We start from the raw sequence: 15,163 nt of genomic DNA, 5'->3' as shown, positions 1-15,163 counted from the left end.
TTCTGCCCCACCATGCAACATTCTGTCAGAGATGGAGCGTAGGATAATATCCAGAGCACTGACGGGCAATCTTTTTGAAGCAGACTGGTATTCTGGAGCAAGTCAAGATGGTGGCCTGCGTACCTTTCTGCCCAAGTCAGAAGTAGGACCCTCTCAGAGCATTTTGTCTTCAGGACAGCACAGACTGTCACTGAATCCAGGCTGCAATCCTGACTTGTTCTGTCCACGTTCTTTCGTTAAATTAAGTACTGTAAACTGCCAGTAGATGGCATAACGATTCCATGCTAAATTTATTAAAAAAAAAAAAAATCAGTGCTGAAGAAAACATGCTGCACAATTTTTGTTAATTCTATGTTTAATCATGGTAAACCTCCTTGTGAAGGAGAGAGCTCAGTAAAATGAGTTAACTGGCTGTGGTCTTTCACAGTACCTTTATGCTGAATTCTTCCTTCTACCTTCAGTTTATGTATTCTCATAGATCTTCTTGCTTGGGTGGGCATTTTGATTTCTTCTCACCTCTAATTAGTTTCTCAAAAAAAAAAAAAATGATGTAGGTATGAATATTCTGACACACATCTAATTCTTATTTATTCTTTGTATCAGCCAGGTCTATGTCTTTGCTTCCACTGAACTTTTGTGAACCAGCATTACTCAACTGGTGCGCTAGGTGTTACCTGTATACCTATTTTGGGGGACTGACTCAAAGACTACAGTAAGATCAGGGGCAGATGGCTGAAGCTGCTCCCTGCTTGTCTGCTGAAAGTCAACCGCTCTGCATATCGCTGCCTGAATCACACACAAAACAGACTGTGGGCTGCTGTTGCTTGTGGTCCAGTGCATGTCCGGTATATTAAAGTAAACCGGTATCAATGACAGGATCATGTACATTTTCAAAGGCAAAATATTTAAATACCAGCCAAAGTGCTATCAGCTTTATAGAAAGAGAAATTTTCAGAGTAATTGCACTGAGATGTTCAAAGGTGAATTAAAGTTTATGAAAATGCTTTACTAATGGTGAACTATAAGCAATAAATGTATAGAGCAAGTTTGCTAGAGTTCAGCCTGTGAAAAGGATTCAGCACAAAAGTAAGTTCTGCTACTTTTTTGTAAACTCCTTTTACCCTCAGGGAAGAAGAAAACTCTCTTGCTACTTAGAATATCCACCAGTATCCCAGACTACACAATTCTCTGTAAGCAGCTATGATGCTCATGGATGTTGTGTTCAGAGAGCTCAGAGGGATTTAATGGGTCTCCTCTGCTTTTTCGGTTTGTACATGAAACCAAAAGTGACAAGAATCTGGAGATACAGATTTCAGTGTTATCAGTGTGATGGCATTACATTAGTCTAGACCTCCTCTTTGTTCAACCCATTAGGGACTGTCAGCTCCCATCCATCTGGCTGACAGTTCTGTAGCATTAGTGACAGCTAGTTGAAGTAACTCAGACAAAACCGAGAATTTGATTGTGAGCGGGGTAGAACTTTTCAGAAACTTGCAAGTTTCTACATAGCTGTTACTCAGGGAGTGAATCCATCAATGAAGAGACAGCTGTAAAACATGGAGGTCATCCTTGCTTGCATTTTCAGGAGGTTGATGGAATTGTTCGGTTGTTTCAATTGAACTGAAACTGCTGCTTGGCAGTTTTATCTGTCTTTTTTGATAGGGATTCACTTGACATCAAGCTGGAGACAAAACTTTGCTAATAGTGAAATTCCTTCCAGAAAAAAAACAGGTAGCATCTCCCAGATGATATACTAAGAAAATGAGTAGTTGGTTATATTTGGTTATATTTTGATAAATTTATACCTGGACATTTTTATTTCTTTGATTCCATTTGTACTACTTTTGTTTTGGATTTTGTTCTTTTTACCTAGAAGGCAAACACCCACAGCATGATATCAAAACTCACAAATAGCATCGTGCAATCCACTCAAATGAGGTGCTGTTATAGCTAGTCTTAATCGAAAAGGCAGTAATCAACCAAATTATTTATTTTCTCTGTTTGTATGAAATAGAGCTATTAATATGTAAAGAAGTTACACAATGAGAGGAGAAGGGACTGTTTACCTAACACTAAAACAGTCGCATGCCAATACAGGTAGTAGAAACTTCGCATATATAAGAATATGCTTCTGCAATGAAAGCTGCACCCACAGTCAGGGTTTCTACATAAGGATAGAATTCTAGCCAAGAGGCTGTTTAAGTAACTTGTCAGTCTGTTAGCAGGATAATACACAGAGAGAAGCTTCTTGGATTACAGTATGAAAAAACAAATGAAGTTTTCTTTGGGTTCACAAGGCTTTGAACCAAGTAACTGTATTACCTAGGTTATAAAAATAAATTATTTGGTTGAGAAAATCCTTAAAACTGGAGGGCATGACCATTCTATGCCGTCTGACAGCGTCCTAATACAGTTCCTTGAGGATATTTTAAAAAATAGGAGCATTTTTACACTAACTGCATATGAAAACTAGTAATGTGACGTGTCACTATGAAGACGATGTCTTTCTGTGATGTTATACTGGAAACAGCATTGTGTCTCTGGCTTTAACATAAATCCTACTATTTTGTGATTCTATTGGTAAGTACTGCTTCATCAACAAAAACTGAAAAAAGTGACGCTCAAAGTTATTCAATTCAGAGAAGCTACTTTCTAACACTCTTCAGTTCTAGCATTCTTAGGTTTCCGCCCCCAAAACTGCTGGAGTTTCTGCTTTTGTGAGTTTATGTGACAGAAGATCCTCACTGATCATACGTCTTCCTGGTTGTCTCCAAAGTAGAGACACCTCAAAAATACTACCAGAGAAATAATTCACATTATCCCAGTCCCATGGGGTGACATATGCTTTCAAAATCATGCCTAGTATAATACAATGTTTTTATTGAGTATCAGCTGATGACCAGGTTCATCATCTCTAACATAATCATGCTTAATAATTACATGTTTTCAATGTGTTCAGTAATTAACTCTGACATAAGTAAGAGAGGTAAAAACGCAGGAAGTGTGGCCACGATGTGACAATGAATATGTATGACGTAGCAGGACACGCTGCCTAAAGGGAAGACAGGAGCAGGGAAGGTACTGCAGCCCTCCTGGTTTCTCCTATAACTCTGTGCCTGCCCACTAACAGCTTTTCGTACTCTTGTACTGTCAACAAGTTCTAGTTATTCATCAGAAACAAACTGCAGCACTATAAGTCATTGGTTAAAAGAAGACACTTTAGGCCTTGATTTAATGACCAATTTTTTTTTTTTTTCTTTTGTAAGCTGCTTTTTCCTAGAAAAATCTTGATTGTTATTCTTTGCATGATAACTATTAGGATTTAACTTAAACTGTCTTAATTCTAAATGGATCCATCGATTTCCAGTTTGCATTTGTGTCCTTCCACATTTTAAGTAGTAAATGATCTTATCCTTCGTTTTTACTCACAAACTGAAAAGCAAAGGAGCCCTCCCAACACGCACTCCATTTCTCATCTTGGAATAAGCGAATTCTTGAAAAATTGTGTACGGGGACAGATTTCCCAGGTTGCAAGTTACCCGTGCCACAGAGTCGAGCGAGTTCCGCAAAACATTCTTAGCAGCCGTGCTGCTTTTAGGGCCCAAGAGCACCACCTGCAAGGTCAGAAAGACGTCCGCGGACAGCCAGCCCTGGAGCGTCTGTACTGCCCCTGAGCGAGGGGCAGGGACCCGGCGGCCCTGCTGGAGCTCTGCCCGAGGTGAGGGGTTCCCCGCAGCCTGCGCTGGTTCATGCGGACGCGGGCAGCAGGGCGGCCCGGCCGGCTCGGGCCCCGCACTCCCGCCGTGCGTAGGCCGAGCCGAAGCGCCGGGCACAGCGCCGGGGGAAGCTCTGTCCGGCCGGTGCTCCGCCGGCGGGGCCGGCACGGCGGCTCGCCTCCCCACCCGGGCAGGCACCGCCCCCCGGCGCTCGGGCCCTGCGGCGCCTCACCCAAGGGAAACCGCCGGAGCACTTCCGCCTCGCTACGCGTCACAGCCGAGCGGCTCCCTCGCTCCTATTCGCCAGTGCTCTGTACGTCACCTGACGGCGCGCCACTCGCTCCCGTGCGCGTGCGCACGGCATCCGAGCCCTGTCTGCCTGCCCGGTGCGGGCTGCGCGCTGGGCCCCGGGGTCGCGCTCGACGCATGCGCGAAGGCGACCGCCCCGTCCCGCGGGGGAGGCGGCGGCGCGATGGCGGCGCGGCGCGGGGCGGCGTGCCTGGTGCTGCTCTGGCTTTTTGCGTCGCCGCTGCCCGATGGCGCCTGTGGCTCTGAGGCAGCGGGGACAGCGGAGTCGCCGGGCGGCGCGGGCCCTGGGGAGCGGTTTAAGATCGAGGGCCGGGCCGTGGTGCCCGGGGTGAAGCCGCAGGACTGGATCGCGGGGGCCCGGGTGCTGGTGGACGGGGAGGAGCACGTCGGCTTCCTGAAGTGAGCGGCGGGCGGGGCGGGGGGCTTCGTCCCGTCGGGGAAACAAGCGTCCCTCGCCGGGCTTGGGCCGGTGTCGCCCAGTGCCGCGGGTGCCGCTCGGAGATACCCTCCACCTCCGCGCCTCTGGCACGCTTAGCGTCCCTTCCACAGTCGCGGCCGTAAGATGGCCGCCAGCTGTGGCAGAGCGGCCTTGTCCCAGTTAGCTACGCACAGCTGTGGGGCGGACATCTCGCGCCCGACTTCGGCTGCGCTGGTGCGCTTGCACCTTACCCGTTTAGAAACGGCCAGGCCTGTGGTGGGAGCCTCTAGTGCTGTAGGTATGGTTGTTCTCAGCCTCCTGCAGATGTAACCAAATCGATGACTAAGGCTGCTGGCTTTTTAGCGATCAAAAAATTGAAACCGAGTTTTAATTAAAAAAAAAAACAAACCCACGTTTGCATTAAATTCTGGAGTACAGTGTTCTCAGCTTTTGTGGGCGCAAATTCTGACACTTCTTTTTTAAGACCTTCTTTAGCTATGAGGGTAAATTCTGGAGAAATATTTGTGGCAGAAAGTTAAAGTTGTAGTTATCAATTACAGTACCTGTGAAAAACTGTTTCACTGTACCAGTGAAAGCCATTTCAAGGGATGTGGCTTTATTCCTTCACACAAGAGCATGCAAATGCATTTGGAAGCCGTCAAGAATCATGTTAGCTTATTCAATCTCGGGTGGTAGTGGGTATATTCAGATCAGCAAAGGATCTAGAGATATAAAGACATAGAAAATGTCCTCAGAATTGAACTGATCCCATAGTTTCAAGAGTAGAAGCTAATCCTAAAATCCTATTTATTATTTTTAATACAGTATAATACATTGCTTTTAAAATCATGTATTAAAATGAGAAAGTTTATATGGAATTAAGTTACACCACTTCATAAATATCAATCATTTTTAATTATTCCCTCTGCAGTAAAGGTTGAACTGAACTTTGACTCTGGGAACTGTTGATAGGTTAACACACAGATTTTACTCTGCAAAACTTGCAGAATCTTGTCAGGATAGCACCTGATAAGCCAGTACAACCAAGTTGTGGGAGCCTGGCATCATATTTAGGAGCTGATTTAATAAATACTATGAAGTTGGTAAGTTTCCAAATGCTTGCTTGGAAGTCGAGTTGTCTGAAATATGAGGAAATAGTCTTAGCTAAGAGGATACTATATTTATGTTAGTGTAACCTAGATATCAAGCTCTATTGATTACATTAATTTGATGTGTCTATTTATAGACATCAAATTACATTGATATAACTTAAAGCCAAGCAATTAACATTATATAAGTTATTCCATTTGATAAACATATTTGTAGATGTTGCACTACCATAAGCATGGTACATTTTAGCAAGAATGCTTTAATGTTGGTTGGGATTTTTTTTGTCACTTGTAATGAGCACAGTACTGGATGGCAGTATACTTTTAGTAAGAACTGTGTTAGAAGAAAGAACAGTTTTCTTAAATAACAGTGGTATTTCAGGCTCAGTAGAAAGATCCTTCACTTTCAGTGACAGGTTTAAATGTATTTGGTGTATCAGAAGGTACATTTGTCACCATCTCTCAGGCAGGTTTTCATTATACATTACATGGATGTCATTCCAGTTATCAAAAAGAGGAAAATAATTATTTGACATAGCAAAGTTGCTTTTTGAGTATTTCAAGAGTTGTTCTCTAGTATAAGCGTTTTTATAAATCTGATTAGTTTCCCCACTATAATAAAAATGAAACTTTTTTTTTTCTAAAAAGGCAGTATTGGATACCAGTATATGAAGTGAGAATTTGCTTTGTCATATAAATAAATCTTTAGGAAAAAACTATAATTGAATTTTATCAAAAAAATACTGAAAAGAATGAAAAACTAAAAGGAAATTCCTAGGGAAACATCCTTATAGCAGTTGCAATATAAGATAGTGTAAGCATTCTTAGGGGTTCAAATCATCACATAAAGTATTAGTGAAACCCACCTACACAGCACTGTTTATATGCTTCTGTCTTCGTGGTGGAAAGGTCCTTAAGTGATGTACATCTTTGAGAGAGAGAACTTGTGTGAAGGACATAAAGATAAAATTCTTTTTGAGGGTTCACTTTTAAGAGGATTCATTTATTTGTTTTCCTGATGCAAGTTTCTAATGTATCAGGTTTGATTACTTTTTTTTTCCCTTTGAACAACTTCTTTTGTCTTAACTTTGAGTCTTATTTTTAGGAGAGATATCTTTTATATTAATTTTAAAAGGGTAGAAAACACTAATTTTTTCTTCCTGGAAACTTCTGGAAGCATGTAGGAGGAAAACTACAAGTTTCTGTACTTTAATTTAATGGCAACTGGTGCTGAAGCTTTCAAATATCCTTTTACTAACATTTTCACCGAATATTGAAGTTACATATTTTAAAATAAAAGCAGTCTGTCTAAAAATCCCTTCTGTGTATATGTTCAGAGCTCTTAGTTTCCTTATTGTTGTGATAGAGCTTTCCAGCGTGGGCTAGTCCTAAAGGGAGCAATTAAAAGTAAAAACCTCTATTTTGCAATAAAGGCACGAACCACAATTTTTGTGCGTTGCAAGTCATCTCTAATATCTACCCACACTATATAGGATGTCAATTTTGGGTTTTTTTTGCTTCCAGCAGAAGTACTGAAGCAAAGTAAACTTCATTGTATGTATTTCGGAAGGAGGAAGGAAGGTGTAAGTTCGTTCTGCCATCATTTGAATACATGAAATCTGACCATTTCAAATCTTACTTAGGCTGTTAAATTATTCCTCCAGCAAGACAATAGCTTGAGGGCATGAGAAAATCTTTAACGTAACTGGTAATTTCTGCTACTGTTGTGGCACACATTGATGACCTTATTATGAGTGCTGAGCGATTCAAATTTTCCTTTTGGTCATTGTTGTTATACTAAGATTTATAATATAAAATGATACTATTACAGTTTCTTCTTTAAAAAAATAAAGCATCCTCTCTTGTGTACTGGAGCATATTGAAATGTAGTGGAACTTACTGTTTTTTCAGGACAGATGGAAGTTTTGTGGTTCATGATGTACCTTCAGGATCTTATGTGGTGGAAGTTATATCCCCTGCTCATAAATTTGAGCCTGTGCGAGTTGATATAACCTCAAAAGGCAAAATGAGGTGAGCCTTTCCTGATTTGCTTCTGTATTGATCTGTTAAGTATGCCTGACAGCACAGTATAAGAAGTAATGTAAACAGTACTGTAGAGGTGATCTTCCATTTCAGACAGTATGTTTCAACTTCTTTTGACATCACTTCTAGGAGCACATTTCTTAAAATCCAAAGTCTGATTTCTTCCTTTCATATTTATGGCCTTAAATAAGAGGAGATAGATAAAAAGAGTCCTTTTATTTGTTTACTTTTGTTACTTTCTTATGCAGCTATCCTGGAATAAAATCTAGACATAAATCAGTTAACCGCTTTATCTTTTGCCTATTCCTTTTTTTTTTTCCCCCCCTCCTTCTTCCCTTTTTCCTTTCTTTTTTGGTAAATGTTCTGTCAAGACTTGTCACAATGAAATTCTAATTCATTCTAATTCTAAATTCTAAAATGTTTCTGTTACACCTCCATAAGATAACTCCTTACAGTTACTGGCAAATGCTAGTAGTTGCCAGCCTGCAGTATTTCTGTAGCATTGTTAGCTTTTTTTTAATGTCACGGCCAGATACATTATTCCTAACAATTATAACTGTATCTCTGTAACTGCACACTATGCAGTAAGTAATACAGAAAAATGGCTATCCTATCTAATAAGGTCATTTTCGTTTAAATAAACATTTTTCTTTGTACAGGCACACGTGTAGTATCTTACCTTCAAGTTTGTCTTTTACAGTATCTTATAAAAGATGCCCTTACTTTTTAGGAGTACAAACATCAGTATAAACACTGCAGCAGTATTTTTAGGGGAGGTTAAAAATTGAAATCTCAAAACTGAAAACAGTGCAAATGGTCTGTTTATAATAATAATAGCACAATTTGTGCTTAGATTTTTTCCCAAACTTTATGAATTTTTTATTTTTATACTTTATTAGGCACTATCTCATTGGCAACAATTAATATGTAATAAATGCGGAAGGAACTCGGTGAAATAGACATAATAGTGTGTGTCACTTCTCACTTAGCACTGTTTTGGTACCTGAGGACTAGAGGTAACAAATTTGACATTAAGTAATGTCCTGGTTTCATCTGGGATAGAGTTAAATTTCTTCCTAGTGCTGTGTTTTGGATTTAGTATGAGAAGAATGTTGATAACACACTGATGTTTTCAGTTGTTGCTAAGTACCCTGCTAGTCAAGGACAGCTTCCATGCTACCAAGCGCAGAGGCTGGGAGGAGGGAGCACAGCCAGGACAGCCAACCCAGCTGGCCAACGGGGTATTTCATACCATGTGACGTCATGCTCAGTATATGAAGGGTAGGCGTGATCCAGGAAGTAGCGATCACTACTTGGTTATCGGTCAGCGCGGGTGGTGAGCAATTGCATTGTGCATCACTCATTTTGTATATTCTATCATTATTTATTATCATTATTTTCCCTTTTCTGTTCTATTAAACTGTCTTTATCTCAACCCATGAGTTTTTCTCACTCTTACCCTTCCGATTCTCTCCCCGTCCCACTGGGGGGGCGGGGGGAGTAAGCGAGCGGCTGCGTGGTATTTGGCTGCCTGCCAGGTTAAACCACGACAAGTAAATTGCTAGAATATGTCTGCAGAGCAAAGTACCAGTAGGCTTGACATCTCTACCAGTCAAACAGGTAGAAACTGTAATGAGGAATACAGTTGGGAGATGCATGAAAAAATGCGATACACGGGGAAAATGTCAACTGGGCTTTTCTAAGGGAAGTTCTGACGTAAAAAAATACTGGAATTCTTAGCAAGAGGAAACAGCATGTGGATAACGGATATGTTTGATAAGATCTACTTGAAAATCTCAAAAGGTTTTGAAGAAAATGTGTAGTCATAAGGTAGGAGGGAAAGGCATTCTATGGATGAATATTTGGTGAAAAATTCAGAAGGAATAAATGATTTCTGTTGTAATGGGCAGAAGTCATCCCTGGAATTGCACAAGGCCGATAAATATTCATAAATCATGAAAAATGGGTGAAGAGTGACAAAGTTAGATGATAGGACCAAGTAACTATCTAAATACTAGGCCCAAGTGAAGAATACTAGTGAAGAACTGTGGAAAAATAAAGACTGAGATTCAATATTGATAAATAAAAAGTAATGCTCTTAGAGAAAAGGTAGTATTAACTTCATATATAAATAATTGTTGCCGTGAGCAAACTCTGTTTAAGCTACACTGCACTGTTCAAATCTGTACTTTCTTTTTAAACATTGTAGCTTTTCTCGCTCATTACCAAAGCGAGAGAAAATGTTTTGCAGAAGTCACATCTGAACAAATAGTTCTGATGTTTCTGATGTGCAGGTCTGTTTTCCGTATGAAGTTTTTTAGCCTGCTTAATAGCTAGCCTGGAAAAAAAGGTAAAGTATCATTTGATTCCATAAAGTATACTGTGAGAGAAATTAGCTTCTGAAAAGTGAAGCCTCGCTGACACTGCCTAGCAGATAGTTTTGTTTGTAGTCTATTATTAGAACTTCGTTTGGAATATTATTAAATAATCTTTATTTTTTGATAAAGATTGTATTTATATTTTTAATTATTTACATTTTGCTCATTAGAGCAAGATATGTGAATTACATCAAAACCTCTGAAGTTGTCAGGCTGCCATACCCACTGCAGATGAAATCTTCTGGACCTCCTTCGTATTTTATAAAGAGAGAATCTTGGGGATGGACAGATTTCCTCATGAACCCTATGGTATGTACGAGCAACACACAAAGGTTAAAAGTATGCTAAGGATCCAAATATAGCTATTCTTCAGAATACGGAGAATAAAATAATTGAGAAAAGATGTGTACACTTTGCTCTTCTGAGAGGATTTTTTTATTTCTTTATTTGTAAACAAGTGAAAAACAAAGTTCTTCTGTGACCTCTCCTCCCCTATATACCCACTCTGTTAATGTATATCCTCTGAAAATAGCCCATAGTGTGGTTCCTTTGACAACATGATGTTGTTCTAGTAGTGTGGAGATCAACATGTTGCGAGATTGTAATTACAACAGTTGAAAGAGATAACAAGCATTTACTTTAATGGTCCAACTTTGAAATCTGTTATTTAAAGCATAATACTTCCTTATCAAGTTTCTTTCTTGACAAGAGGATTACTGTTACTGGGTTACTGACTCAGAATGCAGTAGTTCCAAAATTCGGCTGTTTAGCTAAAAGCTTTATGTCAGTACGTCTAAAAATGTCTGGAACAATAAATAAGCTGAAGAAATATTTGCTGTTTTCTGTGTAGGTGATGATGATGGTTCTTCCATTACTGATATTTGTGCTTTTGCCTAAAGTTGTCAACACCAGTGATCCTGATATGAGACGGGTAAGTACGTTCAATTGATGCAGACATAGAGAACAAAGATAATGAGATTTTAAGGTACAGAAAACAAATAAAAACAAAAATGGACTTTTAAAGAAGTCTTAATGGGCATCATTTATTCAGTTAATACAGTGTTGCTGTTCTAACAATGAATTCTGACATTTCTGACTCAAGAATTTGCTGTTAGACAGCACAACACAATTAAATTGTTTGGCACAGCCTTGAAAGTACTACAGTATGAATGGTGTTTTCCAGAGTTTCTTTAGAGCGATAAATATAATTTCTTGAAGGCCATTTTTTCTATAAATTTCCAATGTATTTCTGCGCTATGTTTAAATCTAGCACTTCATTTTTAGACATCATTTAATAAGTATCAAGTGTGTTGAGAAGAGTATCGTGGGGTTCTCTTATCCATTAACTTAAACCACATAGTTTACAAGACTGTTAAATCCAGATGTCACAATAGTGTATATGATATGAAGTCTTATTGTAGTCATTAAATTATCTGATTTATTGTCCTTTCATCATGCAAAATGCCGAATAGCAGAAGGCTAGGACAAAATGGAGATTCAAGGTGTTTGCTAAATCTTTTCTTATTTTTAGAAGTATTCCTTGTCTGTCCTGGGTGGCTGCTTTTTAAGGGTTTGGTTAATTTAAACTCCTTTTCCTCTAAATGACCACTGTCTTCAGTAGTACTTTATAGGTGTTTGAGTCTTTTTTTTTTTTTTTTTTTTAAAGTAATACCTATAAAAACCATATCGGAGCTATGTAATGCTCTTCGGGCTTTAATATTGATTAAAAACAGGATACGAAGATATGCTAGATATCCATGGCATGTTCTTCAAACCAAGCTGAACTTTGGAAGTTGAATTTTAAAAAAAAACACTTAAATTCCTTACTTTTTTCACTGATCTGACACTGCTTACAAACAGGCTGTTCTGATGGTGAACCATCAGAATGTCTGATGATTTAGTTCTTATTAGCTGACTGATATGACTCGTTAAGGAGAAATTTTAAGTTGAAGGAATCTTGCTTGTAATTTAAATTATTTTTAAAGAATAGGAGAAGGTAGTTTTTAAGAACTCAGTTGCAATGGCATTCTCTAGATGACCATGTATTAAATTCTTAAGCGTATATCCAACTTCAGTTTGCTTGCGGAGGGTATGGAGCTTGTATTACATTTTTCAAGTCAGCTTGTTTCTTCTTTATGGAATCAGCACAGTACTAGTTTATATAGAAAGTTAATGATTTAGTAACTGCTTGTTGTAGAGGCACTAAGTACAGATATGGTATAGATGCAGTAACAAAGGCTACCATAACAGCTTTTTCTTCATTTGTACCTTGAAAACAGTTAAAGCTGTATCATTCTGAATGGTAACTAGAAGAGCAAGGTGACAATCCCACATTAAATTCGCAATTACTATAAGCATTATCACATTGTGGATGTGCAGTTCAGCTGTTGTATGCATTAAAAGCACTTCAGGGTTGGTTTGTTTGTTTTAAACCGTACTAATTCGTCTCGTAGAGCTACTATCCTAAACTCTAAAGTTACATTAAGCTTAGCTGGATATATGGTCTCATATTAAAATCCTTCCTTTCATGAAACAAAGAAAACTTAGCTGCTGTACACTAATAGCTTGATGTTACGAAGTGGGGCAATAAAAATATCTAATCCCTTCAATCAGCTTCAAAAATTTGTTAGATTTAGCATAAATAATACTAATTTGAAAACACAAAAGTATGTGAAATCTATGAGAACACAGATCTGAAAATCTAAACAAAAGCTTAAATTTTAAAATGGAGGAAAGTAATGCTGAAAATAAGTAATGGCATTTTTTTCTTTTAGAATTTTTTGTTTTAAATCACATGATTGCCCTGTAAGACTGCTTAAGACATGGTTACCTTTTTCCATACACCTGTGCTTTTAGTTCTGGGGTTTTATGTTTCTGTGTGTAGCTGGGTATTTGGCTGCGGTTGCATAAAAATATGTAGCAATATGTACCCTGGAGGACTACAAATAGTAAAACAGTATTTGGGAAAATTTGACATCTTCCTGATACGATCTTTCAACTGATGCCTTAGAAACAGCCAGAATTGTTACGAGCTATTAAGGTTATTTAATCTTTGCATGCAGGAAATGGAGCAGTCAATGAACATGCTGAATTCCAACCATGAGCTGCCGGATGTCTCTGAATTCATGACAAGACTTTTCTCTTCAAAATCTTCCAGCAAGTCTGGTAGTAGCAGCAGTAAAGCAGGGAAAAGTAGTTCTGGAAAAAGGAGGTAGTTAAGTCTTCCTCCTAAGCCTGAGTTTGCACAACCGTTTGTTATGTGGTATCATGTTTATTTGTCTTGAAAGATCAAAAAGCCACTACTGTAAACTTTAATCAGGCACAAAATACGGTATGCTACAACTGTGGTGTGTAGCTTTTTTTAGTCTATATAAGCTGTTTTGTACTTGACAGTAAGCAAAAGAGGACATGGCTTCAATACTGTATCTGTATAAAGTTATTGATGATACTGAATTAACTATATTGTTCTGCAGAGAATTATTATAAATTATATGATGTGCTAAACAGTAACGAATGTCTTAATCATAAGACAATGTATTAAAAAAAATTCAAAGATAATAGAAGTGGAGTTCAGTCGTAAGATGGCTTTAATGTTTTATACTTGCTGTTGAGTTCTGAAATGAACAAATCTTTCAAAATTGAGTCATGGGTTTACTGAGTAAGTAATTTGCTGTATCAGCTTGTCATATGTGTTACATATAAAATCATTTTATTTTACATTGTTTGCTGCCTGTACACTTTAGTTCAAGGACGTTCCACTTTTTATTGCCCACTTCTATTCTGATCTACTTTCTCCTAAAAACTCTTTGGGGGCAAAAAAAGCAAAGCATCCTGTATCAGAAAGTCTTTTAAGCTCTGTCAAGTTAATTATGAATCCAAGGTATCTATATAACATGGTGAACCTTTATCTTGGATCTTTCGTTTCTAAATCACATGTATCACTTCTGCAACACTTTTGGTTCATACTGTTTTCTGTGTGCTGTGCATTCATCTTATCAGTGGTATGATTTGAGGCCAAATACAGAACAAAATTTTTAAAATGAAAGAAAAAAACTAAAAGTATAGTAGGAAGGTAAATCCCACTCATCTTTTCAATTATTTTCCAAAGTATATGGCTATCTCTAGGTATGCTAAGTAACTGGCAAAACTTTGTTCTTTGAGCATGCGTGTTTGTCTGTACTGCAGTATCTTTTCGAGCTACCCAGGAACTTCAGAGAAAAGTTGAAAAAATTGATTGTTTTCCACTAGACTTGCACAAATTTGCAACTTAAAATGACAGCAGTACCTGCCAAACCCCATTTAGCAGCTGTCCGTAAGTTTTTTCTTTTTTTTTTTTTTTTTAGCATAAATGCTGTTCTCTTCCGTTTTTACAGTTGCTAACTTCTTAACAGTATCCATGCAGTATGGGTAATGTATATCTGATTCCAAAAATGGTATTTAACATTCACCTAAACTATACCTGAAGCAAAATCAATTCTAATGCATTTATTTGTTCTGCCAAACACTTAGGAGGGCTATAAATTGTCTTAGAATATATACTTAGAAGTATGCTGTGAAACATAAAAGCTGCAAGAGAGTAAGTACTCGTTTGCTTAAAAGTCAACTTTTAAGATGTTGGAGAAGAAATAAACCAATGTTTTTTGGACAATGAAAGATTTCAGTCTTTGCAAAGTAAGCTGCACATTTTTGGTCTTGTTTTTGTTTTGCTTGAATGGTCTTTTTGTTTTGTGTATTAAGTAAAAATATATCCAGTAGAGACAAGAGGATATTTGGATATTCTAGCTGGAAGGATTTACTGAAATAAGTGTCATGTTGCCTTTGGTTTTTAAAAAAAAAAAAAAAAAGAAAAAAGAAAAGAAAAAGAAAAAGAAAAAAAAAAACAAAAACAACCCCCACAAAAAACTCCTCTTTCAGCAGCATCTTACTGAAAAATTCATAGGAAAAACAGGGAGCAGTTCTTTGAAGATGGAGCAACTAGCTTTGTAACTATGCTGTCCTGGAAAGTACAAGCCACGAGTTACTTTTGTTTAACAGTAATTGGAATGACAATTAAATTGCATTAACTTGTTTTAATCATGATTTGTTCAGTAATTAATCATACTGATGCATTTTTCCTTGTTACAAAGGTAAGAACAGCAATATTTCTGCCTTCTTTCATTGCGTCTGTTCACAGTCTTGATCTGTCTTTAA

General features: G+C 38.1%; 1 protein-coding gene across 1 annotated transcript; it reads left to right on the top strand.

The window, feature by feature from the left end:
* The first annotated feature begins 3,267 nt into the window (after positions 1-3,267).
* On the top strand, positions 3,268-13,690 carry EMC7 (ER membrane protein complex subunit 7). The gene is made up of 5 exons (XM_075151799.1): positions 3,268-4,424; positions 7,464-7,583; positions 10,144-10,282; positions 10,824-10,904; positions 13,036-13,690. The coding sequence occupies exons 1-5, from the start codon at positions 4,189-4,191 to the stop codon at positions 13,186-13,188; spliced, it is 729 nt and encodes a 242-aa protein (XP_075007900.1). The 5' UTR covers positions 3,268-4,188; the 3' UTR covers positions 13,189-13,690.
* Positions 13,691-15,163: the final 1,473 nt, after the last annotated feature.

This window comes from Calonectris borealis, chromosome 5 (assembly GCF_964195595.1).
Source record: "Calonectris borealis chromosome 5, bCalBor7.hap1.2, whole genome shotgun sequence".
NCBI lineage: Eukaryota > Metazoa > Chordata > Aves > Procellariiformes > Procellariidae > Calonectris > Calonectris borealis.
Note: the sequence above shows the minus strand (reverse complement) of the source record. Positions and strands in the feature narration are given on the sequence as shown.

Bases quoted from the DNA above. Each gene is read 5' to 3' on its own strand.
- EMC7 (XM_075151799.1), top strand. From the start codon at position 4,189: ATGGCGGCGCGGCGCGGGGCGGCGTGCCTGGTGCTGCTCTGGCTTTTT. The intron at 10,283-10,823 runs GTATGTACGAGC...TTTTCTGTGTAG, and splicing joins ATTTCCTCATGAACCCTATG to GTGATGATGATGGTTCTTCC. The intron at 10,905-13,035 runs GTAAGTACGTTC...CTTTGCATGCAG, and splicing joins GTGATCCTGATATGAGACGG to GAAATGGAGCAGTCAATGAA.